At 42.6% G+C, this 18,723-nt stretch overlaps 1 protein-coding gene across 4 annotated transcripts in view; it reads left to right on the forward strand.

Moving 5' to 3' along the window:
* The window catches only part of LOC138948182 (coiled-coil domain-containing protein 180-like), a 166,797-nt gene that overhangs the window by 138,639 nt on the left and 9,435 nt on the right, over window positions 1–18,723 (forward strand). For all 4 annotated transcript variants that reach the window (XM_070319677.1, XM_070319678.1, XM_070319679.1 and 1 more), the window contains one exon: window positions 7,621–7,748. In XM_070319677.1, coding sequence (XP_070175778.1) covers window positions 7,621–7,748 — 128 coding nt within the window. The remainder of the gene's footprint in view (window positions 1–7,620; window positions 7,749–18,723) is intronic.

The following is an 18,723-nucleotide window of genomic DNA, read 5'->3' on the forward strand; positions in this document are numbered from 1 at the left end:
ACCAGATGTTACCAGAGGCTAGTAATTATGACTAATAATATTTACCAGATGTTACCAGAGGCTAGTAATTATGACTAATAATATTTACCAGATGTTACCAGAGGCTAGTAATTATGACTAATAATTACCAGAGGCTAGTAATTATGACTAATAATTACCACATAGTTACTGTGTTCAAACACACCACTATCTTTCTATCATTCCACATTATCAACTAGAAACAGCTGATATTTAGACATCATTTACTATTTACCAACTATAAATAGCAAATCTTCTTCCTAACATAGGAGTAACATTTTGCCTACTGTGATCAATTCCATCTTCATTGACAGAAACAGAAAGACTATACTGTTCAAAAAAAGAAACGCATAGTTGCTACTTGCCAAATTTGTTTTATTTTTCGAAAAAATTAACAGAAAATCCAATATTTAGATTATTTGTTTGAAATTTGGTATGGACACAGTTGAATGCACACACAGTTCATTTGCATCTTCAAATCAATCAGTCAATCAATACGATTGGGTGCCGAGGCTGTCAAGTCAGTAGGGGGTGTGACTGCCTTGAGCAGCAACAACTGCCCGGCACCTTCTGGGCATGGACTGGATCAGATGCCGGATATCTTGCTGTGGGATGGTGTCCCACTCCTCCTGAAGTGCCTGCAATAGATCGCGGTGATTTGCCGGCGCTTCTTCTCGCCTGCGCACACGTCTGTCCAATTCATCCCAGAGGTGTTCTATCGGGCTCATGTCTGGCGACATGGATGGCCAGGGAAGCACCTGGACATGGTGGTCGGTGAGGAACTGGGTGGTGAGTCGTGCTGTGTGCGGGCGAGCGTTGTCCTGCTGGAATATGGCATCCTGGTCAGCCAGAAGAGGAAGGGCGTGTGGGCGCAGAATTTCATCCACGTATCGCTGGGCAGTTATGAGCCCTTGGACATGCACCAGGGTGCTCCTTCCAGCGGTATTGATCGCCCCCCACACCATGACGCCTCCACCACCATGAACGGGTGCCTCATCCACACAGTTGGGCGCGTAACGTTCGTTTACTCTCCGGTAGACCCTCCTCCGACCATCATGTCGCTGGAGCAGGAAGTAGGACTCGTCGCTGAACCACACGTGTCTCCAGTGATTCCGGACGGTCCAGCGAAGGTGCTGGTTGCCCCACTGCACTCGGTTCTGGCGATGGCGGCGGGTGAGGACAGCTCCTCTGTGAGGTCTGCGAGCTCTCAAACCAGCTTCATGCAGGCGGTTCCGCACGGTCTGGTCCGATAATCGGTGTGGCCCGGGGAGAGCCTGGACAGAAGATGAGGCCGACAGGAAACGATTCCGGAGGTGGCGGAGCCGTATGAAGCGGTCGTGAGCAGCAGTTGTCGCCCTTGGTCTTCCCGCTCGTGGCAAGTCAGCAACGGAGCCAGTGGCTTGAAACCTGACCCACAGTCTACTGATGGTGCTCTGGGACACGTGGAAGTGCCTGGCGATTGCACTTTGACTTTGGCCTGCTTGTAAACGACTCAATGCAATTTGGCGGTCTTCTCTGCTCAATCGGGCCATCTTTCGTCGCTGAATTGTCGTCTGATTTCTTTGTGGCGAACAATCCGCTTTTATGGGTTTTGGAAGACATGGTGAGAGCTCAATATTCCCCGAGTTTCACGAGATTACACTGAAGCATGACGAGTGGTCATGCCAAATGAGCAATTTTGACATTGTAGCCACTGATAACGCATGCGTCACGTGCAGTGGCAATGGACGAAAGGTCGACGACCAGATAAACATTTTCTGCAGTTTGGTGGATATCCTTGTAGCCATATAACTAAATTATCCAAATATTACAAGCTATGTGTTTCTTTTTTTGAACAGTATATAATACAAGACAGTGACTAACCATCTTTGTTCTTCTTTGTAACAATACCACATATCACATATATTCCACTCCACCATTGTTACAAACTCAAAACTAGCTACAAGAAGTACCCATACATAATCACATTTATCTGCAGTGATAAACTGACCATAATGACCAAACTTCTTCAAATCACAATGTCTAAATCACTTGGAATGAAATCTCACCTCAAACATCTCAAATAAAACACTAGGCACAAAACAGCGGCAGCCATTGAACCTTCCAATAATGCAATGCGCTTTCGGTTATTCCCGCGCATGCGCAAAACTTTCTTTTACTTCAAATTTCAAATTATAATCCAAAACTAAATTTCTTTTCAAAACCTAAACCCTATTTAACTTCAAAACATCAGTGACACTCTTATCTTTCCGTCTACGCACTTCATACAAACAAACTACAACCAAAAATACAAATATTCTGCACCATTTCTGTGACAGGTGCTTCTGTCAAAAACCCCACTGCATGGTCAAACTACAAATATTTCAGTTTCGGAACAGATTTACAAAAATAACCACTCCAATTTATCCTATTCATCTTACTAAACTAACAACCGACCACACCCCAAGCAGATGACAATATAAAAATCAGTATCCACCTGATTTAGAACCAAAATGTTGTCCAGAGGTTTCACACCATCTTGGTGACTTCTCAAGCAGAGGGCGGAAGTAACGCTAAAACTCTAAAATCCGAACTAAAAGATGTTCTAACAATAAATATCTTAAAATGAAATAAAATATCTTTACAACTTATTAAAGTTTATAATTAATACCTAATCAAAAACACTTTTGAAACAGCTTGAACAATATTATTATTATTTAAATCAAAAAACATAAACTGAATCAACCAGTTACCAATTAAAGGGAGGCAACAATCAATGTCCACATTACCCAAAAAACAACAGTTTCTTCCCTTTAACTACTACAGTACTCCTCGGATAAGGTGACCCCCCTTGGGACCAAAAAAAATCGTGATCTTATCCGAGGGACACGTTAACCAATCCTCGGATAAGATCAATTTCAGTAGAAAAAAATTGATCTTATCCGAGGAGATCAGAGTTTAGTTTGGGGCCCTATAAAGACTTCCCGCCAATTGAAAGTCAATGACGTAATAATGGGCAGATCCAGAGAGAGACACACACTGACATACATCCTGACACAGACACAGAGACCATCAGCTGCATTAGAGAGAGAGAGAGAGAGAATACGAATACGAAAGTTTATTCAGTTTTAGGCCAGAGCCCCTTCTGAAGGGTATGCGTCCATATACAACATAATCATAGCAAATATTGTGTTTCATAAATGACCCAAATTTGTATACATCAAACATACATGTGTACATAGATCATGTCACAGTGATTAATCTTTTCATTCCCTGATAAATATATTGTGCTAATTTGGATATTTGACTGACATTTCCAGTAGACATAAGCAAAGTATATCGGTACATACATGGATGGTTATAATATTTTGGCTTTATCAATAATACTCTTAGGTCACGTAGTGCAGGACAGCAGAACATAAAATGTATTTCATTTTCTTCAGCCAATTTACACAGACGACACAACAAATCTTCCTCACTCCGTACACTATACCTACACCTGTGTACAGCAAGATCCGATACACCGAACCTGAATTTAGTTAATGCACTTTTCACATAGCTGTTCATTTCCATATCTATATACGCTTCAGTACTGCTTGTGGTCTTAAACAATCTGTATGTAGAAAATCGATCACTGCTTTGCATATGGTCGTTCCAGTCTTGCCATCTGCAATCTATCAATCGCTGTCTGAAACATTTTAGAAAACCACCAATACTGTCCACCCCTTGGTTGTACCATACATCTGCAAACCCATGAGAGAACAAACACTTTCGAACATCCGTCGCCCATGTAATCTTGCCATTACAATCTAAATTATAGAGAACTTTGTATGCTTTACATGGGATCTTAGAATTTTCCATTCTTGTTAGTTTTAGCCAATATGTAATGCACTTTACATATGAGTTTAGATATATTGGGAATCTTCCCAATTCACCATACACAAGGTCGTTTGGTGTTCTCATGTCTACATATAGGAATCGTTTCATGGCGAATAAGTGTAGTTTTTCTATTTCAGTACCTTTTTGGAAAGCCCAAATCTCAGCACCATACTGCACAATCGGTTGGACTTGAGAATCAAACAATTTTGTAAACAATGTGTAAGAACTACTCTCTAGCTTGTGCAACACACGGAGTATACCAAACACTGCCCGTTTACCCCTACTCACCAAATCTTGACAGGAAACATTAAAACTGAGTCTCGTGGAAAAAAATATTCCTAAATACTTATAAGCGTTAACAACAACAACTCTATCTGCACCATAATTCCATTTTTCACAACTAGCTAAATATCCTCCTTTACGGAAAACAATAATATTAGTTTTGTTCATGTTAACTTTCAACTCCAATCGAGAAGCTGCATTGTACAAATTATTCAGCTGTCTTTGCAGGCCAACAACAGTTGTGGAGAGCAATACAATGTCATCAGCAAAAAGCAATATGAAAAATTCAACAAAATCAAATGTCACACCATGTTTTCCATTTTCCATTACTTCCAAAGCTAATTCATTAATGAATAACGAAAACAACACAGGGCTACATACATCACCTTGTTTTACCCCATATGTACAATTGATTACATCAGTAAATTTAGCGCCACATCTTATTTTAGCTTTCACATCCGAATACATCCTTTTCACACAACGATGCAATTTTCCTCTAATACCGTTTTTCATAAGTACAGGCCACAGAAGTTTCCTAGAAATCGAATCGAATGCCTTCTCAAAGTCAACAAATGCGACATACAATTTTCTGTTATTTGTAAACTGTTTCTGAATGGCCGCCAGGAGTGTAAAGATATGGTCAACTGTTGAATGATCTTTTTTAAATCCAGCTTGATGTTCACCAGTAATATCATTTATGCTAATCCATTCCTGCAATCTGTTATTAATTATGGAGCTATATAATTTACTGCTGACATCACACAGTGATATTCCCCTGTAGTTATTGGTGTCATTTATCTGACCTTTCTTAAACAGAGGCAAGATTATTGATTCCTTCCAGTTGTCCGGGTAAAAACCACTATCAAACAAGACATTAAACAAGAGAGAGAGAGAGAGAGGTAGAGAGAGAGAAAGAGAGAGAGGATGTGAGGTAAGACAGACAGACATAGAAAGAGAGGAGAGACACAGACAAACTGATCATGACAGACAGAGATAAAGAGAGGAGACGGAGAGACAGACATAGAGTTAAAAAGAGGGAGATCGAGAGAGAGAGAGAGAGAGAGAGAGAGAGAGAGAGAGAGAGAGAGAGAGAGAGAGAGAGTATAGGGGGGGGGGGGGGGAATTGAAAGGAAGAGAGAGAGAGAGAGAGAGAGAGAGAGAGAGAGAGAGAGAGAAATGATAGAAGAGAGAGAGATGTCCAGAGGGGCAAAGATAGAGAGAAAGAGAGAGAGGAGAGGGGTCGGAGACAGAGAGTGACAGACAGACAGACAGACAGACAGAAACAGAGACCATGAGAGAAGAGAGAGAGGGGGAACGAAAGAGAGATACTGACTGACTATTAGGGTTTAACGTCCTCTTAGACCAACTGGTCTATATTGGGACAGGTATTGGTAATACGTTGAAGATATGGTGTGATACTTTGATTCGAACAAGCCCGCTGTGGCTGTCTTCTTTGACACATCAGCATTGGGTTTGTCTCGTCAAATTATCGAAATACGATCATGATAATCGGAGACGAGAGATGATGCATGCGTGTCTTCGTGTTTTCCAAGCCCTGAGACTTTCGCTGTGAACGTGGGATCTTTTTCGTGCGCATGTGTGCACACGGGGGTGTTCGGACACCGAAGAGAGTCTGCACAAAGTTGACTCCGAGAAATAAATCTCTCGCCGAACGTGGGGATCGAACCCACGCTGATAGCGACCAACTGGCTACAAAGCCAGCGCACTACCAACTGAGCTACGTCCCCGCCCCAAAGAGAGAGAGAGAGAGAGCTTCCAAATATCTCAAATCTTCAACAATGTCTTTTATTTTGGCCTAAAATTGGCACTACTCAGCAGCACACGGAAACCGGCAGGAAAACAAGCAGACGTGACATGACGAACTGGCAATTTGATTGGTTCAACGACTTTTTTGGCGGGAACTATTTTCCAAGTTTTATTTGCAAAAGATTTCCTCATCCTTCTCTTTGGGGTAAAATAATCGGGCCAAATAATCTGATTTGTGCGTCACTTCTCTTTTGACGTCATATGGAGAAAAAACCTGTCAAGGCCGCAAAATTGGGAGATTTTTTTCCTCTCAGTTTCGCTTCATCTTAAACGGTGGTCTTCTGCATTTAGAGACCAGAACGGGGGTCACCTAAAAAGAGGTGTTCCCGTATCCGAGGTCACGCTAAGCGAGGTTTTCTTAGTCATACAAAGAAGGCTTTAGGTCGGGACCAACACCCTGATTGATGTTATCAGAGGTGTGACCTTAAACGGTAGTGACGTTAACCGGGGGGTACTGTAACCTAGATTTATGTTCATGTTCAAAACAAGTTAGGTTTTGAATGTGTTACAAAGAAATAATAATAAAAGCAAAGAACATAGCAACAAGAAATGCAAACATCTAACAAAGCCGAGCAAGCAGAATGACAGGTCTAATGAAAAACAAAGAGACAATGAGTTGGAAACAAGATTGCGATTCTTTCCTTCGCTGCCGGACGCAAATCTTCTGTGACCTTTGACCCAACGTGGCTTCCGCATTCGATCACTAAGCTTAATATTTACAACTAAAAAACGAGGGGGTGGAATACTGAGAGGAACCTAGACAGAACTGCATGCATCCTACAACCTGACCGACTTATCTCAACTTGTTATGAACTCAAAACAGAGAAAGTTGCTTTCACACGCCAGCTTTGATTGCAACAACGTGCTGGGGCCCCAAAACATGTATTATCAAAACGGAACTCGTGTTTCAAAGCATGGCTCCCTGTGTTGATTTTGCACTTATTTGCACTTCGGTGTCCGAACCTCCCCCCGTGTACACTACATTGGGGTGTGCACGTTAAAGATCCCACGATTGACAAAAAGGTCTTTCCTGGCAAAATTGCTTAGGCACAGTTGTTTTTTTTTTTTTTTTTTTTTTTTTTAACCTCAGTTGCATGCAGGTTTGCTACTACAATTATTTTTTTGCCTTATCCTTTTTTTTTTTCTTTTTTTTGTGGCTTGGAGCAAACCTTCATAGGTCTTTTCTTAGGCACAGTTAATAATTGTCTACCTATATACCCGTGTGACTTGGAATAATTAATAGGCCGTGAAAGGTAAATATGCGCCGAAATGGCTGCAATCTACTGGCCGTATAAAATTTCATCTCACACGGCATCACTGCAGAGCGCCTAGAACTGTACCCACGGAATATGCGCGATATAAGACTCATTGATTGATTGATTGATTATTTTCTCACTTCCAAAATGATGACAAAAACGATGTTTGGTGGTTTGTTGTCAGACCAGTATTTTTGTCGGTCCTTGGGGGGCATATCGACTTTTGTTTCATATTTATTGACCGCGGCCTTCGGCCTTGGTCATTAAATTATTTACAAAAGACGATATGCTCAACCCATCAAACATCTTATATTATTTGCCCTGGAATGTTCCAGACCGACATTTCACCCATGTTGACATTCTTCACTCTGTGGTTCAGGTCTGCCCAGCAACCAGCTGGTCTTGGAGAACAGACCCACCAAGTTGCAGCTGACCCCTACAGTGCAGACGGCAAAAACCACGCTCGGACAAAGCTCTACTGTCAAGGCCAGGGACTCGGCTTATGAGGTGTGTTGGTGTTTGTAGTTGTGTGTGTGTGTGTGTGTGTGTGTGTTGGTGTTTGTAGTTGTGTGTGTGTTGGTGTGTGTGTTGGTGTTTGTAGTTGTGTGTGTGTGTTGGTGTTTGTAGTTGTGTGTGTGTGTGTTGGTGTTTGTATAGTTGTGTGTGTGTGTGTTGGTGTTTGTAGTTGTGTGTGTGTTGGTGTGTGTGTTGGTGTTTGTAGTTGTGTGTGTGTGTTGGTGTTTGTAGTTGTGTGTGTGTTGGTGTTTGTAGTTGTGTGTGTGTGTGTTGGTGTTTGTAGTTGTGTGTGTGTGTGTTGGTGTTTGTAGTTGTGGGTGTGTTGGTGTTTGTAGTTGTGTGTGTGTTGGTGTTTGTAGTTGTGTGTGTGTTGGTGTTTGTAGTTGTGTGTGTGTGTGTTGGTGTTTGTAGTTGTGTGTGTGTTGGTGTTTGTAGTTGTGTGTGTGTTGGTGTTTGTAGTTGTGTGTGTGTTGGTGTTTGTAGTTGTGTGTGTGTTGGTGTTTGTAGTTGTGTGTGTGTGTGTTGGTGTTTGTAGTTGTGTGTGTGTGTTAATTGGTGTTTGTAGTTGTGTGTGTGTTGGTGTTTGTAGTTGTGTGTGTGTTGGTGTTTGTAGTTGTGGGTGTGTTGGTGTTTGTAGTTGTGTGTGTGTGTGTTGGTGTTTGTAGTTGTGTGTGTGTGTTAATTGGTGTTTGTAGTTGTGTGTGTGTTGGTGTTTGTAGTTGTGGGTGTGTTGGTGTTTGTAGTTGTGGGTGTGTTGGTGTTTGTAGTTGTGGGTGTGTTGGTGTTTGTAGTTGTGGGTGTGTTGGTGTTTGTAGTTGTGGGTGTGTTGGTGTTTGTAGTTGTGTGTGTGTTGGTGTTTGTAGTTGTGTGTGTGTGTGTTGGTGTTTGTAGTTGTGGGTGTGTTGGTGTTTGTAGTTGTGGGTGTGTTGGTGTTTGTAGTTGTGTGTGTGTTGGTGTTTGTAGTTGTGTGTGTGTTGGTGTTTGTAGTTGTGTGTGTGTGTGTTGGTGTTTGTAGTTGTGGGTGTGTTGGTGTTTGTAGTTGTGTGTGTGTTGGTGTTTGTAGTTGTGGGTGTGTGTGTGTTGGTGTTTGTAGTTGTGTGTGTGTTGGTGTTTGTAGTTGTGTGTGTGTTGGTGTTTGTAGTTGTGGGTGTGTTGGTGTTTGTAGTTGTGTGTGTGTTGGTGTTTGTAGTTGTGTGTGTGTGTGTTGGTGTTTGTAGTTGTGTGTGTGTTGGTGTTTGTAGTTGTGTGTGTGTGTGTTGGTGTTTGTAGTTGTGTGTGTGTGTGTTGGTGTTTGTAGTTGTGGGTGTGTTGGTGTTTGTAGTTGTGTGTGTGTTGGTGTTTGTAGTTGTGTGTGTGTTGGTGTTTGTAGTTGTGTGTGTGTGTGTTGGTGTTTGTAGTTGTGTGTGTGTTGGTGTTTGTAGTTGTGTGTGTGTTGGTGTTTGTAGTTGTGTGTGTGTTGGTGTTTGTAGTTGTGTGTGTGTTGGTGTTTGTAGTTGTGTGTGTGTGTGTTGGTGTTTGTAGTTGTGTGTGTGTTGGTGTTTGTAGTTGTGTGTGTGTTGGTGTTTGTAGTTGTGTGTGTGTTGGTGTTTGTAGTTGTGGGTGTGTTGGTGTTTGTAGTTGTGTGTGTGTGTGTTGGTGTTTGTAGTTGTGTGTGTGTGTGTTGGTGTTTGTAGTTGTGTGTGTGTTGGTGTTTGTAGTTGTGGGTGTGTTGGTGTTTGTAGTTGTGGGTGTGTTGGTGTTTGTAGTTGTGGGTGTGTTGGTGTTTGTAGTTGTGGGTGTGTTGGTGTTTGTAGTTGTGGGTGTGTTGGTGTTTGTAGTTGTGTGTGTGTTGGTGTTTGTAGTTGTGTGTGTGTGTGTTGGTGTTTGTAGTTGTGGGTGTGTTGGTGTTTGTAGTTGTGGGTGTGTTGGTGTTTGTAGTTGTGTGTGTGTTGGTGTTTGTAGTTGTGTGTGTGTTGGTGTTTGTAGTTGTGTGTGTGTGTGTTGGTGTTTGTAGTTGTGGGTGTGTTGGTGTTTGTAGTTGTGTGTGTGTTGGTGTTTGTAGTTGTGGGTGTGTTGGTGTTTGTAGTTGTGGGTGTGTTGGTGTTTGTAGTTGTGTGTGTGTGTGTTGGTGTTTGTAGTTGTGTGTGTGTTGGTGTTTGTAGTTGTGGGTGTGTTGGTGTTTGTAGTTGTGGGTGTGTTGGTGTTTGTAGTTGTGGGTGTGTTGGTGTTTGTAGTTGTGTGCGTGTTGGTGTTTGTAGTTGTGTGTGTGTTGGTGTTTGTAGTTGTGTGCGTGTTGGTGTTTGTAGTTGTGTGTGTGTTGGTGTTTGTAGTTGTGGGTGTGTTGGTGTTTGTAGTTGTGGGTGTGTTGGTGTTTGTAGTTGTGGGTGTGTTGGTGTTTGTAGTTGTGTGTGTGTTGGTGTTTGTAGTTGTGTGTGTGTGTGTTGGTGTTTGTAGTTGTGTGTGTGTGTGTTGGTGTTTGTAGTTGTGGGTGTGTTGGTGTTTGTAGTTGTGTGTGTGTTGGTGTTTGTAGTTGTGGGTGTGTTGGTGTTTGTAGTTGTGTGTGTGTTGGTGTTTGTAGTTGTGTGTGTGTGTGTGTGTTGGTGTTTGTATAGTTGTGTGTGTGTGTGTGTGTTGGTGTTTGTAGTCGTGTGTGTGTTGGTGTTTGTAGTTGTGTGTGTGTGTGTGTGTTGGTGTTTGTATAGTTGTGTGTGTGTGCGTGTTGGTGTTTGTAGTTGTGTGTGTGTTGGTGTTTGTAGTTGTGTGTGTGTTGGTGTTTGTAGTTGTGGGTGTGTTGGTGTTTGTAGTTGTGTGTGTGTTGGTGTTTGTAGTTGTGTGTGTGTTGGTGTTTGTAGTTGTGGGTGTGTTGGTGTTTGTAGTTGTGTGTGTGTTGGTGTTTGTAGTTGTGTGTGTGTTGGTGTTTGTAGTTGTGTGTGTGTGTGTTGGTGTTTGTAGTTGTGTGTGTGTTGGTGTTTGTAGTTGTGGGTGTGTGTGTTGGTGTTTGTAGTTGTGTGTGTGTGCGTGTTTGTAGTTGTGTGTGTGTTGGTGTTTGTAGTTGTGTGTGTGTGTGTTGGTGTTTGTAGTTGTGGGTGTGTTGGTGTTTGTAGTTGTGTGTGTGTGTGTTGGTGTTTGTAGTTGTGGGTGTGTTGGTGTTTGTAGTTGTGGGTGTGTGTGTTGGTGTTTGTAGTTGTGTGTGTGTGCGTGTTTGTAGTTGTGTGTGTGTTGGTGTTTGTAGTTGTGTGTGTGTGTGTTGGTGTTTGTAGTTGTGGGTGTGTTGGTGTTTGTAGTTGTGTGTGTGTGTGTTGGTGTTTGTAGTTGTGGGTGTGTTGGTGTTTGTAGTTGTGGGTGTGTTGGTGTTTGTAGTTGTGTGTGTGTTGGTGTTTGTAGTTGTGGGTGTGTTGGTGTTTGTAGTTGTGTGTGTGTTGGTGTTTGTAGTTGTGTGTGTGTTGGTGTTTGTAGTTGTGTGTGTGTTGGTGTTTGTAGTTGTGGGTGTGTGTGTTGGTGTTTGTAGTTGTGTGTGTGTGCGTGTTTGTAGTTGTGTGTGTGTTGGTGTTTGTAGTTGTGTGTGTGTGTGTTGGTGTTTGTAGTTGTGGGTGTGTTGGTGTTTGTAGTTGTGTGTGTGTGTGTTGGTGTTTGTAGTTGTGGGTGTGTTGGTGTTTGTAGTTGTGGGTGTGTGTGTTGGTGTTTGTAGTTGTGTGTGTGTGCGTGTTTGTAGTTGTGTGTGTGTTGGTGTTTGTAGTTGTGTGTGTGTGTGTTGGTGTTTGTAGTTGTGGGTGTGTTGGTGTTTGTAGTTGTGTGTGTGTGTGTGTTGGTGTTTGTAGTTGTGGGTGTGTTGGTGTTTGTAGTTGTGGGTGTGTTGGTGTTTGTAGTTGTGGGTGTGTTGGTGTTTGTAGTTGTGTGTGTGTTGGTGTTTGTAGTTGTGGGTGTGTTGGTGTTTGTAGTTGTGGGTGTGTTGGTGTTTGTAGTTGTGGGTGTGTTGGTGTTTGTAGTTGTGGGTGTGTTGGTGTTTGTAGTTGTGGGTGTGTGTGTTGGTGTTTGTAGTTGTGTGTGTGTTGGTGTTTGTAGTTGTGTGTGTGTTGGTGTTTGTAGTTGTGTGTGTGTTGGTGTTTGTAGTTGTGTGTGTGTTGGTGTTTGTAGTTGTGGGTGTGTTGGTGTTTGTAGTTGTGGGTGTGTGTGTTGGTGTTTGTAGTTGTGTGTGTGTGCGTGTTTGTAGTTGTGTGTGTGTTGGTGTTTGTAGTTGTGTGTGTGTTGGTGTTTGTAGTTGTGTGTGTGTTGGTGTTTGTAGTTGTGGGTGTGTTGGTGTTTGTAGTTGTGTGTGTGTTGGTGTTTGTAGTTGTGGGTGTGTGTGTTGGTGTTTGTAGTTGTGTGTGTGTTGGTGTTTGTAGTTGTGGGTGTGTTGGTGTTTGTAGTTGTGTGTGTGTGTGTTGGTGTTTGTAGTTGTGGGTGTGTTGGTGTTTGTAGTTGTGTGTGTGTTGGTGTTTGTAGTTGTGGGTGTGTTGGTGTTTGTAGTTGTGTGTGTGTTGGTGTTTGTAGTTGTGGGTGTGTGTGTTGGTGTTTGTAGTTGTGTGTGTGTTGGTGTTTGTAGTTGTGGGTGTGTTGGTGTTTGTAGTTGTGTGTGTGTGTGTTGGTGTTTGTAGTTGTGGGTGTGTTGGTGTTTGTAGTTGTGGGTGTGTTGGTGTTTGTAGTTGTGTGTGTGTTGGTGTTTGTAGTTGTGGGTGTGTTGGTGTTTGTAGTTGTGTGTGTGTTGGTGTTTGTAGTTGTGGGTGTGTTGGTGTTTGTAGTTGTGGGTGTGTTGGTGTTTGTAGTTGTGGGTGTGTTGGTGTTTGTAGTTGTGGGTGTGTTGGTGTTTGTAGTTGTGTGTGTGTTGGTGTTTGTAGTTGTGTGTGTGTTGGTGTTTGTAGTTGTGTGTGTGTTGGTGTTTGTAGTTGTGGGTGTGTTGGTGTTTGTAGTTGTGGGTGTGTTGGTGTTTGTAGTTGTGTGTGTGTTGGTGTTTGTAGTTGTGTGTGTGTTGGTGTTTGTAGTTGTGGGTGTGTTGGTGTTTGTAGTTGTGTGTGTGTTGGTGTTTGTAGTTGTGTGTGTGTTGGTGTTTGTAGTTGTGGGTGTGTTGGTGTTTGTAGTTGTGTGTGTGTTGGTGTTTGTAGTTGTGTGTGTGTTGGTGTTTGTAGTTGTGTGTGTGTTGGTGGTTGTGGGTGTGTGTGTTGGTGTTTGTAGTTGTGTGTGTTTGTGTTGGTGTTTGTAGTTGTGTGTGTGTTGGTGTTTGTAGTTGTGGGTGTGTTGGTGTTTGTAGTCGTGTGTGTGTTGGTGTTTGTAGTCGTGTGTGTGTTGGTGTTTGTAGTTGTGGGTGTGTGTGTTGGTGTTTGTAGTTGTGTGTGTGTGTGTTGGTGTTTGTAGTTGTGTGTGTGTTGGTGTTTGTAGTTGTGTGTGTGTTGGTGTTTGTAGTTGTGTGTGTGTTGGTGTTTGTAGTTGTGGGTGTGTTGGTGTTTGTAGTTGTGGGTGTGTTGGTGTTTGTAGTTGTGTGTGTGTTGGTGTTTGTAGTTGTGTGTGTGTTGGTGTTTGTAGTTGTGGGTGTGTTGGTGTTTGTAGTTGTGGGTGTGTTGGTGTTTGTAGTTGTGTGTGTGTGTGTTGGTGTTTGTAGTTGTGTGTGTGTTGGTGTTTGTAGTTGTGTGTGTGTTGGTGTTTGTAGTTGTGGGTGTGTTGGTGTTTGTAGTTGTGGGTGTGTTGGTGTTTGTAGTTGTGTGTGTGTGTGTTGGTGTTTGTAGTTGTGGGTGTGTGCGTGTTGGTGTTTGTAGTTGTGTGTGTGTGCGTGTTGGTGTTTGTAGTTGTGGGTGTGTGCGTGTTGGTGTTTGTAGTTGTGTGTGTGTGTGTGTGTTGGTGTTTGTATAGTTGTGTGTGTGTGCGTGTTGGTGTTTGTAGTTGTGGGTGTGTTGGTGTTTGTAGTTGTGTGTGTGTGTGTGTGTTGGTGTTTGTATAGTTGTGTGTGTGTGCGTGTTGGTGTTTGTAGTTGTGGGTGTGTTGGTGTTTGTAGTTGTGGGTGTGTTGGTGTTTGTAGTTGTGTGTGTGTGTGTGTGTGTGTTGGTGTTTGTATAGTTGTGTGTGTGTGCGTGTTGGTGTTTGTAGTTGTGGGTGTGTTGGTGTTTGTAGTTGTGGGTGTGTTGGTGTTTGTAGTTGTGGGTGTGTTGGTGTTTGTAGTTGTGGGTGTGTTGGTGTTTGTAGTTGTGGGTGTGTTGGTGTTTGTAGTTGTGGGTGTGTTGGTGTTTGTAGTTGTGTGTGTGTTGGTGTTTGTAGTTGTGGGTGTGTTGGTGTTTGTAGTTGTGGGTGTGTTGGTGGTTGTGGGTGTGTGTGTTGGTGTTTGTAGTTGTGTGTGTGTGCGTGTTGGTGTTTGTAGTTGTGTGTGTGTTGGTGTTTGTAGTTGTGTGTGTGTGCGTGTTGGTGTTTGTAGTTGTGGGTGTGTTGGTGTTTGTAGTTGTGGGTGTGTTGGTGTTTGTAGTTGTGGGTGTGTTGGTGTTTGTAGTTGTGGGTGTGTGTGTTGGTGTTTGTAGTTGTGGGTGTGTTGGTGTTTGTAGTTGTGTGTGTGTTGGTGTTTGTAGTTGTGTGTGTGTTGGTGTTTGTAGTTGTGGGTGTGTTGGTGTTTGTAGTTGTGTGTGTGTTGGTGTTTGTAGTTGTGTGTGTGTGTGTTGGTGTTTGTAGTTGTGGGTGTGTTGGTGTTTGTAGTTGTGTGTGTGTTGGTGTTTGTAGTTGTGGGTGTGTTGGTGTTTGTAGTTGTGGGTGTGTTGGTGGTTGTGGGTGTGTGTGTTGGTGTTTGTAGTTGTGTGTGTGTGCGTGTTGGTGTTTGTAGTTGTGTGTGTGTGTGTGTTGGTGTTTGTAGTTGTGTGTGTGTGCGTGTTGGTGTTTGTAGTTGTGGGTGTGTTGGTGTTTGTAGTTGTGGGTGTGTTGGTGTTTGTAGTTGTGGGTGTGTTGGTGTTTGTAGTTGTGGGTGTGTTGGTGTTTGTAGTCGTGTGTGTGTGTGTTGGTGTTTGTAGTTGTGTGTGTGTGTGTGTTAGTGTTTGTAGTTGTGGGTGTGTTGGTGTTTGTAGTTGTGTGTGTGTTGGTGTTTGTAGTTGTGTGTGTGTTGGTGTTTGTAGTTGTGGGTGTGTTGGTGTTTGTAGTTGTGGGTGTGTTGGTGTTTGTAGTTGTGTGTGTGTGTGTTGGTGTTTGTAGTTGTGGGTGTGTGCGTGTTGGTGTTTGTAGTTGTGTGTGTGTGCGTGTTGGTGTTTGTAGTTGTGGGTGTGTGCGTGTTGGTGTTTGTAGTTGTGTGTGTGTGTGTGTGTTGGTGTTTGTATAGTTGTGTGTGTGTGCATGTTGGTGTTTGTAGTTGTGGGTGTGTTGGTGTTTGTAGTTGTGTGTGTGTGTGTGTGTTGGTGTTTGTATAGTTGTGTGTGTGTGCGTGTTGGTGTTTGTAGTTGTGGGTGTGTTGGTGTTTGTAGTTGTGGGTGTGTTGGTGTTTGTAGTTGTGTGTGTGTGTGTGTGTTGGTGTTTGTATAGTTGTGTGTGTGTGCGTGTTGGTGTTTGTAGTTGTGGGTGTGTTGGTGTTTGTAGTTGTGGGTGTGTTGGTGTTTGTAGTTGTGGGTGTGTTGGTGTTTGTAGTTGTGGGTGTGTTGGTGTTTGTAGTTGTGGGTGTGTTGGTGTTTGTAGTTGTGGGTGTGTTGGTGTTTGTAGTTGTGGGTGTGTTGGTGTTTGTAGTTGTGGGTGTGTTGGTGTTTGTAGTTGTGGGTGTGTTGGTGTTTGTAGTTGTGGGTGTGTTGGTGTTTGTAGTTGTGGGTGTGTTGGTGTTTGTAGTTGTGGGTGTGTTGGTGTTTGTAGTTGTGGGTGTGTTGGTGTTTGTAGTTGTGGGTGTGTTGGTGTTTGTAGTTGTGGGTGTGTTGGTGTTTGTAGTTGTGTGCGTGTTGGTGTTTGTAGTTGTGGGTGTGTTGGTGTTTGTAGTTGTGGGTGTGTTGGTGTTTGTAGTTGTGGGTGTGTTGGTGTTTGTAGTTGTGGGTGTGTTGGTGTTTGTAGTTGTGGGTGTGTTGGTGTTTGTAGTTGTGGGTGTGTTGGTGTTTGTAGTTGTGTGTGTGTTGGTGTTTGTAGTTGTGTGCGTGTTGGTGTTTGTAGTTGTGGGTGTGTTGGTGTTTGTAGTTGTGGGTGTGTTGGTGGTTGTGGGTGTGTGTGTTGGTGTTTGTAGTTGTGTGTGTGTTGGTGTTTGTAGTTGTGTGTGTGTTGGTGTTTGTAGTTGTGTGTGTGTGCGTGTTGGTGTTTGTAGTTGTGTGTGTGTGTGTGTTGGTGTTTGTAGTTGTGTGTGTGTGCGTGTTGGTGTTTGTAGTTGTGGGTGTGTTGGTGTTTGTAGTTGTGGGTGTGTTGGTGTTTGTAGTTGTGGGTGTGTTGGTGTTTGTAGTTGTGGGTGTGTTGGTGTTTGTAGTCGTGTGTGTGTGTGTTGGTGTTTGTAGTTGTGTGTGTGTGTGTGTTGGTGTTTGTAGTTGTGGGTGTGTTGGTGTTTGTAGTTGTGGGTGTGTTGGTGTTTGTAGTCGTGTGTGTGTGTGTTGGTGTTTGTAGTTGTGGGTGTGTTGGTGTTTGTAGTTGTGGGTGTGTTGGTGTTTGTAGTCGTGTGTGTGTGTGTTGGTGTTTGTAGTTGTGTGTGTGTGTGTGTTGGTGTTTGTAGTTGTGGGTGTGTTGGTGTTTGTAGTTGTGGGTGTGTTGGTGTTTGTAGTCGTGTGTGTGTGTGTTGGTGTTTGTAGTTGTGTGTGTGTGTGTGTTGGTGTTTGTAGTTGTGGGTGTGTGTGTTGGTGTTTGTAGTTGTGTGTGTGCGTGTTGGTGTTTGTAGTTGTGGGTGTGTGTGTTGGTGTTTGTAGTTGTGGGTGTGTGTGTTGGTGTTTGTAGTTGTGTGTGTGTGTTGGTGTTTGTAGTTGTGTGTGTTGGTGTTTGTAGTTGTGGGTGTGTTGGTGTTTGTAGTTGTGGGTGTGTTGGTGTTTGTAGTCGTGTGTGTGTGTGTTGGTGTTTGTAGTTGTGTGTGTGTTGGTGTTTGTAGTTGTGTGTGTGTTGGTGTTTGTAGTTGTGGGTGTGTTGGTGTTTGTAGTTGTGGGTGTGTTGGTGTTTGTAGTTGTGTGTGTGTGTGTTGGTGTTTGTAGTTGTGGGTGTGTTGGTGTTTGTAGTCGTGTGTGTGTGTGTTGGTGTTTGTAGTTGTGGGTGTGTTGGTGTTTGTAGTTGTGTGTGTGTTGGTGTTTGTAGTTGTGTGTGTGTTGGTGTTTGTAGTTGTGGGTGTGTTGGTGTTTGTAGTTGTGGGTGTGTTGGTGTTTGTAGTTGTGGGTGTGTTGGTGTTTGTAGTTGTGGGTGTGTTGGTGTTTGTAGTTGTGTGTGTGTTGGTGTTTGTAGTTGTGGGTGTGTTGGTGTTTGTAGTTGTGTGTGTGTTGGTGTTTGTAGTTGTGGGTGTGTTGGTGTTTGTAGTTGTGGGTGTGTTGGTGTTTGTAGTTGTGGGTGTGTGTGTTGGTGTTTGGTTTAAACAAGTTTATTCAGTAAATTCCATTGGTACTATTACCGCATACATGAAATAAGGAACATGGAGCACAACAAGCTAAGCTTATGAGCGTACTCTTAAAAGCAAATGAAATTTGGCGGACGATTTTAATATAACAAATTTGAAATAATGTCAAAATAATAATGGTAAATTATGGTAGACAAACATGTAACAATAAAAGGAAAAAAACCCAACAAAAAAACAACAAACAAAAAAACAATGCTAAACTAACAACAGTACTCACACGCGCTCGCACACTCACTCGCACACACACGCATACAATGACTTCCACATGGTTGAAAATAGAATACTACCAGAACAAGGAAATGTAAACAGTACTGCACATGGTGGATGAGATAAATGCATTCATTATTCAAAACGTTTGCTTAATAAGATAAACCTGAATAACTGGTCAAATATCAATGCATTTTCGCTGTCTGACTTGTCTCTATTGCCATACAGAAAATCATCAGCGGTTAGCAAATCATAGTTGGGCAGTGTTGACAAGGTGACTTCACGTATTTGAAGAGATAAGGGGCAATGAAAAATATAGTGCTCCGCATTTTCAACAGGATAACCACAAGTGCATGACGGGTCGGGAATTAAATGTCTGTCAAATAGATCACTATTTAGATTGCTGATCCTCAATCTCAGTCTGCAATGGATAATTTCTGATTTTCGATCAGATGTGTATCTATACGAGGGAACAACAGAATTATCAGAACTAATACGTTTTTTAAATAACCCAATAGAATCAAGTTGTTTTACAGTTTCTGGAAGCTCATTCCACAGGGAAGTCGAAGACAGAAAAAATGACTTTTTATACAATTCAGTTCGAGAGTGGGGAGTCTGTCTGTCAAGTGGTCTTCGTCTATGGTAAGGGTTCACAGAAGCAACGAGAGGAGGCAGACGTTCTAGTAAGTATGGTGGCACGCGTGCATTAACTAATTTGAAATACAAAATCAATTTGTGTCTTTTTCGCCTCTCCTTCAGTGTTGTAAATCCTGATTCATCGTACAATTTTTGGTGACTCGTGCCACGAACTGCACCTATAATGGTTCTTATGGCATCAAGATGCAAGTTTTCTAATAAAGTAGCTAATCTGTCAGAACAGTTATCCCAAATGACGTCAGAAAAATCAAAATGGGGAATAATAAAAGATTTATACATAAGTTCAAGTGCCTTTCGGCTAAGGCGATACTTATAGGACCGAAAACATGAGAGAAGAACACGTACTTTAGATATAATTGACTGAACATGTGATTCCCATTTGCAGTCGCTCTGAATCAGTACACCAAGATGTTTGTGAACGTGGTTTTCTCTCAGAACTGTTCCATCAAATACAAGAGGAAGGGTTTCAGGCATTCTATTTCCAGAAAAGGTCATCAAATCTGTTTTTAAATTATTGAAATTAACTTTCCATTTTTCCGCCCAGTGTGCAATTTTGGCTAAGTCTGCATTTAAGAT

The sequence above is a fragment of the Littorina saxatilis genome, linkage group LG15 (genome assembly GCF_037325665.1).
Source record: "Littorina saxatilis isolate snail1 linkage group LG15, US_GU_Lsax_2.0, whole genome shotgun sequence".
In the NCBI taxonomy this organism is placed as follows: domain Eukaryota; kingdom Metazoa; phylum Mollusca; class Gastropoda; order Littorinimorpha; family Littorinidae; genus Littorina; species Littorina saxatilis.